The sequence below is a fragment of the Simochromis diagramma genome, unplaced genomic scaffold, assembly GCF_900408965.1.
Source record: "Simochromis diagramma unplaced genomic scaffold, fSimDia1.1 OVJJ01000483.1, whole genome shotgun sequence".
NCBI lineage: Eukaryota > Metazoa > Chordata > Actinopteri > Cichliformes > Cichlidae > Simochromis > Simochromis diagramma.
This window is the reverse complement of record NW_024386835.1, coordinates 5,325,963-5,345,359: the sequence shown is the minus strand read 5'-3', so window position 1 is coordinate 5,345,359 and position 19,397 is coordinate 5,325,963. Positions and strand designations below refer to the sequence as shown.

General features: G+C 42.8%; 1 protein-coding gene across 6 annotated transcripts in view; it reads left to right on the top strand.

The window, feature by feature from the left end:
• The window catches only part of LOC120731763 (calmodulin-binding transcription activator 1-like), a 53,940-nt gene extending 38,359 nt beyond the window's left edge, over nucleotides 1–15,581 (top strand). For 2 of the 6 annotated variants that reach the window (XM_040028971.1, XM_040028973.1), the window contains exons 8-21: nucleotides 966–2,833; nucleotides 4,143–4,269; nucleotides 4,775–4,909; nucleotides 7,924–8,072; nucleotides 8,692–8,876; nucleotides 8,963–9,041; nucleotides 9,128–9,395; nucleotides 10,024–10,544; nucleotides 10,831–10,979; nucleotides 11,094–11,340; nucleotides 11,519–11,587; nucleotides 12,114–12,409; nucleotides 12,556–12,586; nucleotides 13,096–15,581. In XM_040028971.1, coding sequence (XP_039884905.1) covers nucleotides 966–2,833; nucleotides 4,143–4,269; nucleotides 4,775–4,909; nucleotides 7,924–8,072; nucleotides 8,692–8,876; nucleotides 8,963–9,041; nucleotides 9,128–9,395; nucleotides 10,024–10,544; nucleotides 10,831–10,979; nucleotides 11,094–11,340; nucleotides 11,519–11,587; nucleotides 12,114–12,409; nucleotides 12,556–12,586; nucleotides 13,096–13,128 — 4,157 coding nt within the window. In that variant the 3' untranslated portion in view covers nucleotides 13,129–15,581. The remainder of the gene's footprint in view (nucleotides 1–965; nucleotides 2,834–4,142; nucleotides 4,270–4,774; nucleotides 4,910–7,923; nucleotides 8,073–8,691; nucleotides 8,877–8,962; nucleotides 9,042–9,127; nucleotides 9,396–10,023; nucleotides 10,545–10,830; nucleotides 10,980–11,093; nucleotides 11,341–11,518; nucleotides 11,588–12,113; nucleotides 12,410–12,555; nucleotides 12,587–13,095) is intronic. The other 4 variants (XM_040028976.1, XM_040028977.1, XM_040028975.1 and 1 more) reach the window with 4 other exon arrangements.
• Nucleotides 15,582–19,397: the final 3,816 nt, after the last annotated feature.

Below are 19,397 nucleotides of genomic sequence, written 5' to 3'. Positions count from 1 at the left end.
CCGAAAAAGAAGAGTGGATGTGCCAAAACATAATTACCTTATGTTGATTAACATGTGAATAAATGATATGTACTGTCATTAAAAAGAATCTTGTTCTTTAAAAATCCATTGTAGTAAGAGATATCTGCTACATATTTTCAGGCTTTATGCAGTTATTTATATACATATATAGTTTTTGATGGCTCCAACAGTCAACGCCATGCTGCCACCTAGAGGCAGATACAAATTGCAACCACTAAATTGAGGGATTGAGGGAAAGAAGACAGGGATGCCTGAAATATCCATCATGTATTATTCATAAATGAGCATCAGGGAGTAGATAACTCCAGTACACACACTAGCGCACATATACACACACACAGATCTAATCGCACCCATCTTTTGATCTGCATTGGAGGGGCAAATAAGGACAGCTGCCCAAAACTAAGTGGCTTGTTGACTTAAGTACTGCTTCATTTCTTCTTCTCGCTTCTCCACATGTCCTAATTTGTTCACACAGCTCTCTGCCTTTTCCCCCCTCCCAGCACTTCTGGTTTGATCACTGACTTGATCCCTCAATGGTCAAAGGGGTTTTTATTGGCATTAGACCTCTGACACTTAGACTGGTGTTTGGCGTTTGTTATCCTCTCTGAAAAAATGAGCCGGCTACATACTGAACCTGTAAATGAATACAGCTAGTTTAAAGTTTAGAAATATCTTTGGGTAGTAAATATCTTGCAAAGTAAGCAAACTGTACATTCAAAGGGTATTTACTTAAAGTTTTTGCAGCAGTTGTATCAGACTCTTCATGAAGTCAGTTTTCAGTGTAGATTCTGAACACTAGAGGGTGCCATTACACACTCTTAGATGTATATGAGTTAATACTACAATATGTTACTGGAAAATTTGACCTGAAAGTATGAAAGGACAGAAAATGATGACAGATGTTTGGTTCTTTGTTGATGTTTTGTTTTGTTTTCTGCCAGGTGCTGGAAGCAGCCTGCATCAGAAATGTTCCAGTGTCAAGCAGCGCATCATCTCCTCCAAGCAGGAGTCAGGAGCAGCAGCAGGAGGGGGAACTGCAGTCAGTACCAATGTAGCAGCAGGCCAGAGAGCTGAGGAAGCAGATGGCACAGAGGTCCAGAACAGCGACGTGTCAGAGGGCCAGACAGAGCCCAATCCTGGAGGGGGGAGGAGCAGAGCAGGTGGAGGAGAGAGGAGGAATGGCAGGATAACCAAACCCTCCTTACTCCCACAGAGCAGCATGGAGGTGTCTTCTTCTACTTCCACCAACCAGGTAGAGGTCCCTGACACCACACAGAGCTCCCCGCTGTCAATCACCAGTGACATGGCTGACAGTCCTGCTCTTGCAATTGGAGCGGGCTTATCACAGAGCACAGCTGTGTTCATGTCTGAGGTCACCACGCTCACTGGGGATTCGGTTTATTCCGCCGGCCACACCCACCTGCTGGCAGCTACCCACGACAGTGCCACCGCTGGGATTCTGTTAGCTGTTGCCCCTGAAAACCAGAGATTTGCATCGTTTCCTGGTGGAGTAGGATTGGGCGAGGGAGGAGAGTTGGTTCTGTCCAGCTCTTTAGACTCTGGTGGAGCAGTCAGCCTTCCTGAAACCACCATGACCTTTGACCCCGATTGCTTCCTCAACAATCCCAAGCAGGGCCAGACATACGGAGGAGGTGGAGGGAAGACTGAGGGCTGTAACGGTGATGATGGAGGCCTCCACTGTTCCTCTAATGGCTTTGTCTACAGCCCAACCCTCGTCAACAACATCAAGACGGAAGCTACACCCCTAGAACAACCCCTGTCCACTCAGAGTAGCTACGTAGGAGAAGGAGCTGGCCTCAGCCCCAGCACCACGCTGGAGCAAATGGATTTCAGTGCCGTCATGTCATCAGCCTGTGTCCCAACCCTGACCCAGCCTTCACACCACCCTTCCCCGAGCCTCTTCCTCCAGGCCTCCCCTCAAACAAGCCAGCCCTCCCAGCTGCAGACCAACGGTACTGAGGCAACCCAGGAATCTGGCGAGGCCCAGGCTTACATAGGCCTGCCCACGGTGCCAACAGACTCTTCAGTTGCCAATGGAGACTCACATACACACCTCCATCAACCCAGGACAGACCAGCAGGCCCTGTGTGCAAGGAATGGGAAAGGATCAGCAGTGGGTTCCTTTCCCCTGACACCGCAGGATACCACTGTCGACCAGTCAGGCAGCAGAGGACACCAGGAGGTCGGAGGCCTAGACAAGCCTGCTGAGAATGGGGGAGCGTTACTCCTCAAGACCGGAGATCCTCGTGAAGCTTATGCCAGTGTTGACACAGAGCACTACCTCCAACCCACAGATGACAACGGAGGAGAGGAAGGCGGAGGAGGTGGCGGAGGAGGAGGAGGAGGGGAAAATGAGATCCTTTGTAATGGTGTGAGCTTGTCAGGGGCAAGCAGCTCAGTGGTGGCCAGTCCTCAGTCAATGGCTACAGGCGCAACCATTGAGGGGGCGCTCTACAGCTCTCCACTTCCTCAGCAAGGTGGGGGGGTGTCAGCTGCAACAGCTGGAGCAGGAACAGCCATCAGTCTGGAAGGCTTTGAGGCTTCTTTTGGAAGCCAGTTTTCTGATCTCATCAATGATTTTATTTCAGTTGAAGGGTCTGGGAATGGGGTCGGGGCAGCTGTTAATGGGGTTCTGATGCCCCAGGAGGGGGCAGCAGGAGAGGAGCAGGGCACAGCAGCAGGCCACTTGCAAGGCTCTGAGGTGGAGCAGGGAGCTTTGGGATTGCTCCAGGAGACTGGGAGGCTGTTTGGCGTGACAGACTACTCCCCAGAGTGGTCTTATCCAGAGGTTAGTAAACCCAACTTGATTGTCATTCATAATTATTCCCTACAGTGAAATTAGTCTTTGCAGCACATGACTGAAGGTGGCTCATATGAACGTTAAGCACTGAAATCATGCTGAGCACAATTTGTACCGCCAGCTTGCTTGTGTGGTCATTAAGGAGACAGAATATTTCAGACTCAGCTGACTGGATTTTGATGAAATTTCAATATTTAACTGATTCTTCAGGATAGCCTCATTAATTTACCCATGTACCATTTCTAATATTCCAGACACCAGTCTGTGATATAATTACCACAAATACTTAAGATAAGACTGCATCTTGCCGCCATCATTTCCAAAAGCTATGGTGTACCGAATTTTATGGCGGATTGAAACTGCCAAAATTTAAATTAAAGAAATATCAGAAATAAAGAAACTGAGTTAAGTACCACATAAACGACTTTGTAACATAAATTGATATTTTAGTTTTACCTTTATTTTCATCTCTCTATATTTGTATTTTTCTCATCTACTACAGACATCACAGTTTATTTATGTACATTTTAAAATTAGGAATTTTGTACAAAGGTAAATAAATACAAAAGGCAAAGCAAATCAATTCAGTTTACATTTTATTAATGACTTATTGTGTGCACTTTTAATATTACTTTTCATACATTTAAAAGCATATTTGTATTTATTTAATAACTCCTTTATTTAACTATTTATTATTTTGGCAGTTTTAATCATCCATAAAAGTCTGCTACTGTGTTTTTACAGCTTTCATTTGAATCATCACCAATACATCCTTTTCAGGTTTAGGTTTCCTAAAAAAACAACAACAGTTTTCTCCAAAGGCCAGTGATCCATTTTTGCACTAAATGCCTCCTTAATTTGCCGGCAATGATGATCTTTATGTATTGCATTATTTTTAGCTACACTGGCAGGAACACAGAACAGCTTCATTCAGACAGTTCAAGCTAATTTGCTTTGCTTTGATGTAAGGCGTAGCACAGCCTCTAGGGGCTGCTAGCAGTCACGGATCTGTCATTGCCAAAGTAGCAGGTAGCCTACTTTGTGAATGAAGAAGAATAAAGATGAAAGCAAATATTTAGGCGTCTGGGTCCCGGACATTTGTCTTAGTCACAGATGGGGGTTTTGATAGAAATAAGGCATTCTGCATACTAACACACATACACACATCAAGTGAAGTGTCTCATTTCTCTAAGACTGTTGTTTAAACTTATACTCTGTAGCAGTGTACTGTAAACACACGCACACAAAAAGCTACACTGTGTGATATTACTCTGAGACATTTACCTGTCTGCTGCAGGGTGGAGTGAAGGTGCTCATAACAGGTCCATGGTTGGAGTCAAGCAGTGAGTACAGCTGTCTTTTCGACCATATCAGCGTCCCCGCTGCCCTCATTCAGCCCGGGGTGCTGCGCTGCTATTGTCCAGGTAACACACTTGTGCTTGTGAAGACTCTGTTTTGTCTGTTTGTTTGTTTTTGTTTTGAATGCCTTGGTATTTCTTTGCGAAGCACTTTGTGAGCTTTACTTACTTTAGTCTCTCACAACTCACACTTTCCTTTATTTATAAATTCAAACCTTGGTCTGACCTTGATAATAAGCAACTTTTGAAGAAAGGAAGACCCTGACAGGGTTGCTTTTCAGGAGATGCAATCATTTTAATATTACAAGATGATACAAATGAACACAACGGGTTTTTTTTTATTTGTTCATTTTTTTAGGATTAAGTAAATGATACTTGACTATCAGGCTGTTTGATCAGTGTGATTGGGGTAAAGTTCAAGGAAATACTGACTTGCATAAGCATAACATTCACAATATATAATCTGTGATTGACTAACAAACTTTTCTTAAGTTAGCCTTTGACATTTACCACTGCAGTTCATCCACTGCAGACACGCTCCAACACCTTTTTGATATCCGTCTATTTCCAGCCCATGACACAGGACTAGTGATGCTGCAGGTAGCTATGGGCGGTGAGGTCATCTCTTCCTCTGTGGTGTTTGAATACAAGGCACGTGACCTTCCAGCCCTCCCATCGTCTCAGCATGACTGGCTGTCCCTGGATGGTGAGGACCACAATTTTCTGTGTACTGACGGCTGCACTTGTTTCAGTGACTTTAGCATGTAACTGGCTTATTGTATATACAGAGTGCTGATATAAACCTGAGTTTTGTAAAAACACACCCACACAAATCTGTGTGTGTGTGTGTGTGTATGATGCTGCCACTTTGCTACTCTGTTCTATTCCCTGATTCTCACATCCTGGTGTGAGATGCTTTTTGTTTGTTTGTTTTTCTGTACTCAGTGTAATCCTGACCAGTTTTTCGCTGCTTGTCTTTAGTGCGTCTCTTCTAGCAAGCAGCTGTTTTTTCCATAACCCTCCGCCTGCATGCAAATTGTATCTAGCAGTAAACTGTTTTGATGCCTGTTGTTTCAATAGCGCAGGCATGTACCAGGCTCTTTCATCTTCACTGACAGCATTCATAGAGATGTTCGGCTTTGCCTGGTTGGCTTTGTTTTGGGCAGAGTCGCTTATTACTGAGTCTTGTTTGCATAAAGGATTGTTTTGTTTGAGCTGTAGATGTTCTCTGTGAGTTTTAAAAAAACGTACTTTAAAGGTGATAGAGAAAAATTAAACTTTCTTTGAGTGATCTGGAGGAAGGGGGGGCGCTTTTGTGTGCAAAATATATCTCTTGATACAAATGCAGTTCGGAAACGCACGGGTCTCCTCGGTAAAGGCATGTCCTGGGTCTGCGTTCGCCCCCGTCTCTGCCTTGCGCAATGCGGCAATGCGGCTCCCCGCAGCAGGCTGGCTGATTTTTTTTTTTTTTTTTTTTGCTTTGCTAGAATGAAGGGCAAGGACATAAAGGCACAATCGCGGACCATTTGACAGTCGAAATGCTGGGCACCGCTGGCAGTGGCGCTGTGCAGCCCGTGCTATATTTAGACTCTGTGACTGACTGTGAGCGGAGATAGCGGGCTTGGCGCGTTTCCCCCTCTCTTGTCCTTTGTTTGGCAGAGGCTCAAAGTATGTGAAGCATACAGATAAATAACTACAATCAAACACCCGTAGCACCCGGCTTTGTCACACGCCGTTGCTCCAGTGTGTGCAGACATGCTGACGACCGAGCCTCCTGCAGCTCCGAGTCTGGCGGGCGGATTTGAAGCGCGCTGTTTTGCCAGACATAAAGTGGAGACTGCTCGCTCCCTCTCTCCTTCTCTCTTGCTCTGTCGCTCGCTCGCTCTCTTGCTCTCTCCCTGCACTTAGCTGTGTTTTTTTGCACGGCTGGAGTAGCAACGTGTGAGTCGCACACTTCAAACTAACGGGGTTGAAGCGGGAACAAGAACAAAGAGAGAAGCAGATAGAGAGAGACTCGCTGTTTGGGTTCGTAGCTTATTTGATTTGTTGATGTTTTTAACTGGTCTTTGTAGCTCAGCTGAGTTTTTTTTTTCTTGTGTTGTAGATGGACATAAACGTCCCAATTTTTCACTTTAATTCAGAGCTGTGGAGCCTTTGCTAGGTTTCCATCCCACGTTTTCTGTCAGTTTCTTTTTTTAATTTCAGTAGTTTCCATGTGGTTGCCCTGCCAGTCGATTTTAAACAAATGCAGGTGAAGCTGCCACACGATGCCGTCACGCTGGCTCCCAGCCTTTTTGAGTTGAGTTGTAGAATTGTGGATGAAGCTTGTCTGGGTGACCTGTTCGGTTTCAGCACCACCAGGAGTGGACAGAGCCTCTGAACACTAAGAAGCTCATGTAGAGAGGCCCTGATCAAAACAAGCATATAGAAGAGTGTGGGGATGCTGATGTGCAGATGTGTTGTTTGTGGAACATTTGGGCATGTTTGGATGTTCACGTTCATTTTTGAAAGTTCCTCTGTTTTCATAATTTCCCCAAAAATGGTGTGTTTAATTGATGACAAGAATTCTCAGTGACCTGTGTGTAACAATAAAAAACCCGAAAGCATTTTACTTTTTGGTAGAGTTTTGGCACAAGTTTGATCATCAAAAGCATATTTAGCGATGTGCTATAACACTGGAGACTTTCAAATTTGGTGTTTTTGTTTGTCACTTTGGCCAAATCTCAAAGGAAATCAGGAAGTCTGAACAGCACAGTAAATTCACAGGTACCAGGGATAATTATTGTCAAGCAAACTCTTAAAAATCAGAGAAGAAAAGAGTTCAACAGGTGAAAATGTGTCAATATAATGAAAATGCGGTTTCTTGCTGGTCAGTCAGAAAAAATTGCACACAAAATAAACAGTTTATAAGATAATGTAATAACTGTGCGAAATAAGACTAATATTAGCAGCAGTAATTATAAGGCCAAGTAGACAATTAATTACAAAATAATAAATTCAAGATTTTATTGAACAGTTAAAAAGGGGAATAAAATGACCCATTTACCTGCCTATTTTCAGTTAATATCTTCAATTATGGGATTTTATTGTATTAGCTTTTTCTATTAACCAGAAATTAATACTGTAGCAGATATCAGGGTCTATTCTTTTTCTCTGTGTGTGTGAGAGTGTTTACATGCTGATGCGTTGGTGATAATAGGTGAGGACAGGTGTTTCTGATGTGTTTGGCTGCTAAAACTATTGGAGTGTTTTTGCCTTGTAGTCAGCTGAGCTGTTTTGCTCTGGGATTGGCAGAGTGGAGTGGGAGGAGCCTGAGCCCTTCTGTCACTGTCATGGCCCCACCCACCTCTGGTTCAGTCTTTGTGCTTCAGGCAGCAGAAAGAAAAATAGGAGTGAAATGAGAGCAGAGCAGAAATAGAGACTCTGTGAGAGAGCAGCAGGTGGAATGACATAATGTGCACTGCAGCAAAAACCGCAGCAGCCCTGAAACAAAGGGTCACATGCAACCCTGCTACAGACATAAATCTGCATTGCATACATGCTTATTTACACTCTTACACTCTTGTTGATAATAATGGGAGTCATTAGATTTCAGCCAGTATTGAATCCCTTCTGCTTTTAAGCTTCTCTATAGCATTTATTGAACTCTCACATGGATTTCCCTAATGCCACAGCTTGGTGGTGCTTACAGCTTAAAATGTCCCACCTTCATTTCTGTAGATACCCAGTTCAGGATGTCTATCTTGGAGCGTTTGGAGCAGATGGAACAGAGGATGGCTGAGATAACCAATCAAAATCCCAGCTCAGAAGCCATGGCAACAAAGGGAGGAGGAGTGGAGGGAGGAGGAGCTACTGATCAGCAGTCTCAAGTAAGGCTGTTGTGCCTCTTACGATGAAAGTTCCCTTTAGAGCTTTAAAATGTGAAGGTGCACCATAAGAGAAGTGCTGAAAAACATGTGAAACCAAATTCAACTGTTTAAAAGCAGCACCATGTGAAGTCATCGTATGCACAAGCAACACATGTAAGCCAAAAGCTCAGACTCCTCTAACACACTGTTTCACATATATTTTTCTACTCTAGCTCTAGATGATGTCAAAGAGAGGGGATATCCCTAATATGTGGTCATCTTGGGGCAGCTGTGACAATTCGGAGTGCTCTTCAAACCTTCTGTTTGCAAGTGTCAGCCAATTAAAGGAACAAAAACAAGTTGTTTTTCCTTGACTGATAATGAGCTGAATTTACAAGACAAACTTACAAAGCCTACTTAACAGCACAAATACAAGAATCTGGCCCTGTCCACATACAAAACTGATCATTCTTTAGTGAAGTGCTCAAAAGCAGCATTAGTTGCAAGGCTTTTTACTGGTTTTCCTTATATTGCAAATGTGTTGCAGTATGGCAGAAAAGTTAGTGACACCTTGAAATATATTTTTAGCATTTGAAAAAGAGGTTGACCTAGTCTATTGTTTTATTTTACAATCTTCTAGATCTCTCCTGATCAGGGGTCATTCGAAGGTCGTGTGGTGGTGGTGTGTGAGAAGATGATGTCTCAGCCGTGCTGGGCTTCTTCTAATCAGCTCGTCCACAGTAAGAACTCCAGAGGAATGACTTTACTGCATCTGGCTGCAGCTCAGGGTTATGCGGGACTCATTCAGACACTCATTCGCTGGCGGTGAGGAACACACAATTACAACATGCCATCTTGACGGCACAAACTGGAATGCCAGTAATTTTAATGCTATTTGTGTTTCTTCGCAGCACAAAGCATGCTGACAGTATTGACCTCGAGCTGGAAGTAGATCCTCTGAACGTAGACCACTTCTCTTGCACTCCATTGGTGAGCAACCAGTGCTTTTTTTGTGCATATTGCTTTCTTTCCATTCCTCTGTGTGTGTGACAGTTGTTTTCCTTGGACTTCCATAGATGTGGGCTTGTGCTCTGGGCCATACTGAGGCGGCATTGGTGCTTTACCAGTGGGATCCAAGAGCTCTAGCTATTCCTGATTCACTGGGACGCTTGCCGCTAAACATTGCCCGATCCCGGGGCCACACTCGATTGGCTGAGCTCCTAGAGCAACTGCAACATAGTCCTCAAACTCAGGGCCAGCCTGCGGACACTTGGATGGATAGATGGAGAGGAGAGTCACAGACGGGTGGGATGAACAACAGCCCCAGCCCTAACCCAAACTCAGGTTTGTGGTTTCTCAACAACAGGAAAAGTTTTGTTTCACCCTCATAAATAACAAAGTTCTATTTATCCTCTGTCTTTTATTGTGGAGATTCTATTTACTAACTTCAGCCACCAACCTTTAATTATGAAAGTGTATGGATTTTCACTGATATATAGCTGGTTAGTTTAACTTAATATAGAGAGAATAGAAAATGTACCTAGATAACATGAGCCACCTCCCAGCATGACTTAAGCCCTCCTCATTAGCATTAGTGTTTAAAAATGTAGTGAGGTGTTTTTTGGATGGTAGTAACTTCCTCTTTACTGGTTTTGTAGAAATTGCACCAAGAATCATTTAAACATAACCCAAAAAATATGACTTCATAGTTTTTGTTTTACACGTTAGGTTTTTGTTCCGTTTGTATAGAGGGAGCTTTAAAGGTGTTGGTAGGCAGTCAGACTTTCTTTTCCTGAGCTAAGCTATCCTACTGCTGACTTTATTTATATACAAACTGATTCTGAAAATTTTGTTTGACAATCCAACAGTAAATCATTACACAGAAAACTGTAAATGATCACCACTATTTATGATTTTAGCTGTAAGTGTAAGTGTTATTGTCGCTGTTTTTCCACTGTCTTTGTTTCCCCAGAGCTGAGGAGAACCAGGGCAGGAAGCAAGCCAGACAACCAGAGCCAGAGCTGGAGCCAAACAGAACACAGACCCCACAAGGGAACCCAGGGAGAACAGGGAGCTCCACCCCCAGCCAAGAGGCTCAAACCCAACCCAGATTCACAGCAACAGCTAGCTAACTCGATCTCTGGTACCACCCCCCTCAACTCCTCTCCAGATCCTAATCCTCAACGATCTCCTCTCTCTAAGCCGCTACAGACGCAACCCACGAACCTCAGCTGTCAGAAGGCACCACTTACCAGGTCCAGCCCCAGCCAGCCTCAGCTTCCTAGTGCCCCATTCTCCCACCTGCAGGCCAGGATAGGGGGAGCTGGAGGGGGCAGCAGGTGGAGTCTGAGACAGACTCTGGGGCAGCGTAGCCTGGCCAGGAAGATTTTAGGAAAGGAGCGATTGGCCGTTCACCTGCGTCAAAGAGTGCTGTCTGACAGGGGAGAGGAAACAGAGCTGTTGACCTATCAGGATAACGCAGATGACTTGCAGGTACAGATTTTTATGTGCAGTGTTGAGTTCGATCTCTAACCAAGCATTCATGCATGAACTGAGTAGCTGATGCAAACTCAAAAAGTACTCAAAATGGAAGTGGTAAATCATGTATTACTGTGCAGGAGGAAGCTGTAAGTATAAGATTTCAAAGTCTTTGAGATGTGTCATTTAAGTATAGAGTGTTATGTGAGACTTTAAAGAGCTGTTCAAAAATTACCCAAAAAACTAAGAGGAAGTAGGTTTTGTAAATATTTAGGTAACCTTTCCTTTTCATGATTTGCAGATGGACATCACAATGCTAGCTGATCACATTGTGGAGGCTTCAACTGGCAGACTCAAGCAGGAGGTTATTGAAGCAGAAATTGAATCCAGGAAGGTTGGGATCAGCAGTGATGTCAGATTACTGTCTGGTTACCTTGGTGAGGTGGAAAGGTGAGGTTCACATATTTGCATAAGTTATTGCATTGCTTTTTTGTTTTTGTTTTTTTTAACAAACAACCATTCTCAATCTTATTATACTTTAAAAATAATATTTCTTTTCCTCAGGTTTCTAAACTCCAAACCTCAGACTCCCAGCCCCAAGCCAAATTCTCTCTCAGGGCCAGAGGATCAGCAAAGTCCTCAGGCTAAGCAAGCCCCATCCTCCCCCTCTGAGTGGACCTCCTTTCTTTGTGCAGCTATGAAGGAGGAGAGGTTGAAAACAGATTCCTCCTGTCTAGCCATGACTGAGGCAGAGCAGGGAGAGCTGTATGAGACCATCAGGCATGCTCTGCACTCCCTCAGAAAACACAAGGCGAGTGTAACCTAAACTCCTTTAGAAAAGAAAACTGAATTTGTCTTTATGCTCAGCCTACAGTGACTCAATGTATCATCCTCAGTTGTATAATCCACATTTGAAAAAAACAAGCTCAATATGATTGCAAACCATTTTACATATACAAAATTTAGACAAACTCTTGTCACTACCACAGGGTCCCATTCAGGAACAACGCAAAGAGATTGCAGCAGTGATTCAGCGCTGCTATAAGAGATACAAGCAGGTAAGAGTTAACAACATGTAGCCAAGATTAGCCTCTAACATGTCGCTCTGCAGTTCAATGGTGAAGTAGTGACACAGCAGTTGTAGTTGTGTTTCCTTCATAGATGTAAGCTAAATTATCAGGTGAATTTTCACTTTGATTCTCTCTCATACGTGGCTAAATCTGTAGTAAAAGAACAACAGATTTCAGTCCACTTGAAAAAGCAAATCTTGCATGTACACGTATGCACTTCTTGTGTTTTTTTTTACCTTGCTGTTCTAATATAGCAATCTGAGAGGAATATATATGTAACTTAATGCTGTCATGAACTGAAAGAAAAGATGTTCACATGATGGATTTTGTGTATTCTTGAGATTTTTATTCACTATTATTTTGCTTCCTGGTCATTATGTAATTTAGCAAAAAGTAAGCTCACAGGTCTGTAGTGCATCTGTGGGTCTTATCATGTGCAGACATGTTGCATATTGCAAAAGTGTGTCTTTTCTGATCCCAGTGAGTTTTACAGCACTGTTGTCCTCTCTCCCAGTATGCACTTTATAAGAGGATGACCCTGGCAGCCATCTTGATCCAGAGTCGTTTCCGGAGTTTCCATGAACAGAGGAAATTCCAGCAGAGTCGTAGAGCAGCGGTCCTCATCCAGCAATACTACCGCTCCTACAGACACTCTCTCAGGCACGTCTCACACATGCACACACACAAAGGGAATAATTATCTTATGTATAATCTCTTACCCCTCATCTTTGCCTGCAGCAGCCTCCTAACTAAAAAACAGAACCAGGCTGCTCGCAAGATCCTGAGGTTCCTGCTCCGATGCCGCCACAGGTAAGACCTAAAACTCTTAATGCTGATTCAAACACAAGCGCACGCACATCCAAAGACACATGCTTGACGCTTAACAAACCCACTGCCACACATACACACACTACACTATTGCTAATAGTTGGTGTTGTTTTACTGTTCACGTGAAGCCCCTTGATGGACCATAGGCCTCTGAAGCGGGTGAGTCTTCTCTTGCTCTCTTCTCTCACTCCCTCTCTCCTGGTGGCTGATGCCTGTTTGCATGTCAGCAGAGGGAGGGGGAGAGGAGATCCTGGATTATCATCCTTCCATCTCGCTCTCTCTCTCTCTTCTTCCCTCCCTATCACCTTGTCTCTCTCTCTCTCTCTGTCTCTCTCTCTCTCTCTGCCAAATAATGTCAGGACTTGTGCATGACTGACATAGTTAGAGGAGCGATCCCTGCGTATGGTTTTCCTAGGGGCATGTTCTGACTGTAATTGCAAGGGGACTTTAAGTGTATTGCTTGGCCTGCAAGTCTTATTTTTTGTGCCTTGATGGGTGGGGAGAGTAGCAGAAGGGAGAATGTGTGCGTCTGTCGGAAGGAGTTGCTGGGAATTTGCTGAATTACGTGTGGCCTTTGGATATGAAAATGAAAAAACAAGACATGCAGTTGCACGCACACTTACACAAATCTCCGACTCTGAGACTAATATGTGTTTGCTCTTCTTCAGGGCCAGAGAGCAGAGAAAGGCCAGGGGTCCTGAGAGCCCACCACCAGGCCCCGCACAGAGCCCCCTCAGCCTGTGAGCAATCTATGTCCCCCTCCATCTTCTCCTTTTTCTGTCTCTTCTCTTCTGCCCTCTCTAAACTCCCTTCCCTTTCCTGACCCTTTTCCCTTGCTTTCTTCTTTCCTCGTCTCCCTTCTTTTCTCTCACCCCCTCTCCCCTCTTCTCTCAAGATGAAAAAAAAAAAAACTTTTCCCAGACAGACTGAGGACAGGATAGGTGTCCATCATGGCAGCTCAGACAGACAGACTGCTGGGCAGAGCCCAGGGACCTGGCTCTGCCCACAGCACTGATCCTCCTCCCCAGTTTCACTGGGAGGCCATCACATTAACCTCATGGCATTCTTTGCACTCTTCATGGGTATGTTTCTTTGCAAGAGCAAGTCGACGAGTCAAACCAGAGAAAACGAGGAAGCGCCCGACAACGGGATACCGCTGTTCACGGCGGCGGCCGGATGCACCGAAAGGCTCCCGTAATGAACAGCTCGCTCGAGAGAAAGGCTACTTTGACATGCAGAAAACACACAAGGCTTGCTGCGTTTTGTGTCCGAACAAAAATCCATGAAAGAATAAGAAAAACATAAACCAAAAAACTCACTTCTGTGTTGCATTTGCATGCAAGGTTTTTCGCTTATTCCTCCTCTCCATCAATCCCGAAGAGCTACAGTCGCAAATCATTCTGCCGATTTAGTATACCACAGTATCACCAACCACTCTGACTCGCAGGCGTGCAAACCTATTACTCAGTCACCCAATCAAAAAGGGGAGGAACTGCACTTGAATGTAAGAGGGGCATTGTTAGATAAAGGGATGGGGTCTGAATAACGATGTCTTAATTTGTTACATGGACTTTGTATGGAGTCGTTCTCAGAGGCGGCATTTTGCCCGCCCGATGTGGTGTGTCCGTGTTTGTTCAATTCAATGCATGTGTTTGAGCTACGAGCTCCTGCATGCTTGCCAAAACTGCTTTAGTGTTGTTTCTTTTGTATTTCTGTGTAATTGTGTCTCACTTACGTCCTCATCAACTTATCCTTGCCCTGTGTAATGTGAACTGTGTAAGGACAACTTACTTATTTTGGGTGCTTTTGTTTTGTTTGTTTTTTTAAAGGGAAAAAAAAAACTTTATTTATTTAAGGGTCTGATTATTTATTTAATTGGCTCAAGAGTGGTTGTAGCTCGAGGCTGGTTTTTTTCCCCCCATGTGATGAAATGCGACATGTTCCAATGGTTAAATGTCTCTGTTAGTTTGTTCTTTGCGTGAACCTCTAAATCCTACCTGTGGTTTTGAGGAGAGAGTCACATACCATTGCCTTGACTTCTTCTTGAGTCTGAGAGGTCTCTATGCTTGCTCTGTACAGGACATGGGTCCTATACCTGCCCCTATACAGGGCACTGGTCCCCATATTAGCCCATACGGGCAATCAAATCCATATTTTGGACTATTGCATATTCCTGTATATAAACTGACGAGGTAAGGGGATATGAGGACCCTGAAACTTTTTCATAAGAGGACTGTATTTAAGATTATAAATTATTTTACTCCCATAATGAGAACTTAAGACAGAGACCTGGGTACACAGGATGGCTGTATTGCTTGTAAATAATGTAGATAATACAAACGGATTAACGTGCATGAGATTTAAGACAAAGAAACAGCAAAAAGAACATGTTAGTGGCTATGGACTGTGAGAGGATTTTAACTGCTTCACTTTAAGAGTATCCAGTTATAAGTGTTACTGAAAAGAACATTTTGTTAAAAAGCATGCAACTTGAAAACTCTAATGTTAGAATTATAAGTGGGAAAAACAAAGTTAGCTGAAACAACGATCTTTCAGACAAAACATTTACACTTTGTGCTTTTCGTTTCTTGGCTAGCAAAAATTAAACTCCTTTTGCCAGTAGTGCCAATTATTATGAATGCTATTTTGCCTAACAGTATGTTACGTTGGCGAAACCAACGCCCAAAAGATATCGGTAAGATCTACCGAGGCAACACGCAGACAATAAACCGCAGAAGAGATGTAGTGCCAGCGCAGCCGTAGACCTCCTACAAGTTCTGAAGTTTGCCCAAGGCAGGCTTACGTATAGGTGACGATGCACGTGGGGAAATGATGCCAATGGCGATGATGATCGTTTAAATGTGAGTGCAACGACTGACGATGCAAAAGAAAAGAAAAAAAAAAAGGGAAGAGGGCGCTACATTCTTCACAATGTGGTTGTGCTTCAGCAGCATACTAGCTTTTATTAAGATCATTTATCACACCTACAGCGGATCCAACCTGGCCTCCAGTCTAAGCTTTCCATCCTCAAACAGAATGTCCTTCCCCGTTTTGGTTTTGACATATCATTTTCTCCTCATTGTCACTGCCATAATTATACTACATGTACTTTAGACTTATGGAAAGCTCTGTTTAGAAAGTGCCTGCTCAATAACAGAAAAGTGCAAAATAATATCAGGAAGTATCTTATTGTGTGTCCTCTGAAAGGTTTCCAGTTAACCTGTTTGTTTTTTCCTAAATTGTGTGTTTTCAAATGAATCTGACAGTGTTAAACTTGACCTTAGTCTAAGCTGGAAGCTGTAATTGGGAATGTGGTGTGAATGAATGCTCATGGCCTGATTGACGCTGTGTGTCGCTTGCTCGGGCGATTAATTACACTATTGCCGTTAAGTCCTACTTTTTGTGTGCGTTTTTCAGTAATTAGAAGGGAGAAAACCGCTGAATTCAGCCTCCGTGTACTAAAGTATGAAAGGCACAGTCACGAGTATGTTCGCCCTCCAGGAGGAAGCTGTGTTTTCTTTCACTTTGTCTGCTTTTCCCCTACAAAAAAAATATTTTACAACATTTAAACAAAATCATAACTGGGCTTTTTTTCCCCTCATAGAGGACAAAAATATCTTTCACACACACTTCCTTTCTTTGTCTTTCTCCCTGTCTCACAAGGATGTGCATAGACACATAAATGCAAATGTACACACAGGTGCAAAAATAAAACGGCCACACGCTTTCTCTCTGTGCTTATGTCTTCGGGAACAATGAAATCTCTCCCTTAGATTTTACTCAGGGTTGAAGAACAGGGAGATGGTATGTGGAGTGCAATGACTGCTGGCACAGAGTTGTAACACTGCAGGTGACAGGTTGTGTACATTTGGGTGTGTATGTGTACATATTTGAATGTGTTGGGGATACGTCGTCCACTTGTATCCACACTCTTTATAATAGTCTAGAAGCAGCAAATGTGATCTGTTTGCCTTATCTGAGAAGAGAGTGAAAAACACACTTAAATATGAATTCCATTCAAAGCAAGTAATAGGGTAGGAAAAAAATACTTATGCATTTGCTGTAGTCTTAAACGCACAAGATTCTTAATATAAGAAATTCATAAGTGATACAAAAAATAGGTAATGGCCCCTGAACACCCGAAAAACAAAACAAAGTGAAAAGAGATAGCAGATTGTGAGATTAACAGCTGGAAGATATCGATTGTGTTCCATATGTTTTCTGAGGTTTCATCATACTGAGAGGCAGCCATGGTTTGGACAGTGCTGTTAGGAGCGTTCATACGGTATCACATGAATAACTTCTTAAACTGCCCTTCCTCTCACATCAGCACAACTAAAGGACACTGCTTTTATATAACAGACACACATGAACATACGCACATACACAACAACTTCTAAATGCTCAAGCTTACAGACCACACGCACACGCGAAACGGAACACACAGATTGCAGAAAATCCATCAATATGCTCACGTTTTTGGAGAGGATGGTGACTGTAAAAAGATTATGTAGAGTAGAAGAAGTAAAAAAAATAAAATAAAATAAAGAAATAAATACATAAATAAAAATAAGAAATGTTGCCATAGTAAACAGCTGGTTAACATGTGCAGAGATGGCCTCTGTTCTCTTAAGTCCGCCTAGAAATGAATGGTATATAACCTTTCAGGCCTTGTTTTGAGAGGGCGTGGCCAAACACCACATTGCATGCTAGAATGGTAGTCCCTCATAGATAATCGATGGCTAGACCTCTCCTTGCCTTCCTCTTCTTTCACTCCCCCCTGGCCCTCCCCGCTTTTCTCCCGCTCTCATCTCCTGCTGTATTCCCACCTTGCCTGCTGTTGTGTTCTCCATGCCTATCTCAGTCTCTCATTCCTTTTTATTTTGTAGCCTAGTTTTTAACTTCTTTTGTTTTACGAACATGCATGCACAAGCATCACTAAATTGTTGATGTTTTAAAAAGAATATTTTGTTGCTGAGGCCATGCAAAGTGTTTTGAATATTGCCCTTATATGTGGAAAATGTCTTCTGAATGCTTTACATAATTTCTGCTGTAAAATGATATCAGAATAAAAAAGAAAATTTGCACTTTAACACATTTCCTGGCTCGTATTTATCCCTCACTGGGTCCCTAATGAGAAACTTGCAGATTGCGATGCTCTACTGAAGGGATGTCAAACTCATTTTACACTGTGGGCGACATATAGCGGGCCAGACCAGTGAAACTCTCCTTTCTCTTCTATCAGTGTAAACAGGTTTACCTACACACTTGATCGCTGGGATAAGTATTAGAAAAAGAATTGATTTTAACATTCCAGCTCTTTGCCCAGATTGTCTTGTGATTAAAAAACAGAGTTTTTCGTTTATTTACAGAATATGTTCTTTCTTTTTTTTAATTACCGGGGACCTATTATAAAAAAAACAATCAAAAATAGAAGTTTATATAGTAGAAAAAGCAGGAAGGTTTCTGTCATTTAATTATCTGTTACTTTGGTGTAACATGAATGGCCATGGCTGAAATCCTCATCAGTCGGAAAAGCTGTAAAACTTATGAAAATACAGTTAAAAGTTCATGTTTATTCTATTGCTGTCAAACAATTAAAATTTTTTAATCGGATTAATCACAGGGTTGCTGTGGATTAATTTCGATTAATCACGATTAAAGATCATTCATTTTTAATCTATATTAATCACATTTCACTTCACATGAGCAAACAGACTCAAGAAAAAAGGGAATATATACACACCTAAAATGTTTATTGAGCACCTTGAACATTCATGTTAACAAAAAACTGTAAACATTTATCCACATTAATGTGGTCCTAAGACAAACTAACTTGTTGACATTGCCCGAGAGGAGAGCTGACCGCTTCTTATTTACAATGTTGCTTGCAACTGTGAACGGTCTCTTGCAGAGAACAGCGGTTGCAGGAGTGGGCAGATATTTGCAAGCCAGCAGTGCCAGCTTGTCATGAGCTCCTGAAGGACTGACCACCACTCCGAGGGACAGTCCTAATGATCGGCTCTGCTCTATACAGGCAGAAACTCCTCATCTGATTCTGAATCTGAGCCCATCTGTAACAGACTCACTCATTACAAGTCTGTTGAGGTGAGGACTCATCATGCAGCAGTCTTTCAAGTAATGCTTTGCATTAAAATGTGATATTTTAAGCTGGAAGTGCTTCGGTGAAAAGAAGATTCCTTCTTGCACAATTGCATAATACTTTGTGTCGGTCAACTGTTCCGTCTTGTTTTTGTTTTTTTATACTCAAATTTCCCATCGAGAGGACCAATCATCTTCCATATTTAGTTGACTAATTCTGCTGCCTGTCACTACCAGATCAACTGCCTGTTTGCTCATGTGCGAAGGTAACTCTCCTTGGACAAACTGCCCGAAATGCGTTGACAGAGACACGTCAGGGATTTTGAGTCATTCTGCACTTCAGATGGGTTAACTGCGTTAAAAATTTTAATCTGCTTATTCATGATGATGGATTTATCCGTCCTGAAGACTTTCTGTGACTCTGTAGTGGCATCAGTGATCTTTCATGATGTGGTCTGCTGCTAAGCATTCCTTAGCAATACAAATAATTATGAAAATAAAATGAACAAATATTTCCAAATTAATCTTAACACATAATGCTCTGGTCATAATTATATCAAGGTGTTTCACATCAATGAATGTCACACTTCAATGATCCAACGTCTAGTGCTTCTCAACCTAGATAGCCTAAATTTATTGCTAAGTAGCAGCCAATCAGAGTGCCCCAAAGGACCTGGCTGGTGGTTGGTGGTCAAAAGGAGCAGACACATATCCATACCTCTACAGGTATGTCATCTGGACCAACTACCTGTCCACTCTTCATCCTCTCTACTCTTCATGCTCTTCATAGCTGTCCTAACTCCCTTTTTACTAATTCACTAATTTCCTATATCCTCTTTCTATAATTTTCTTGACTCATCAGCTCATC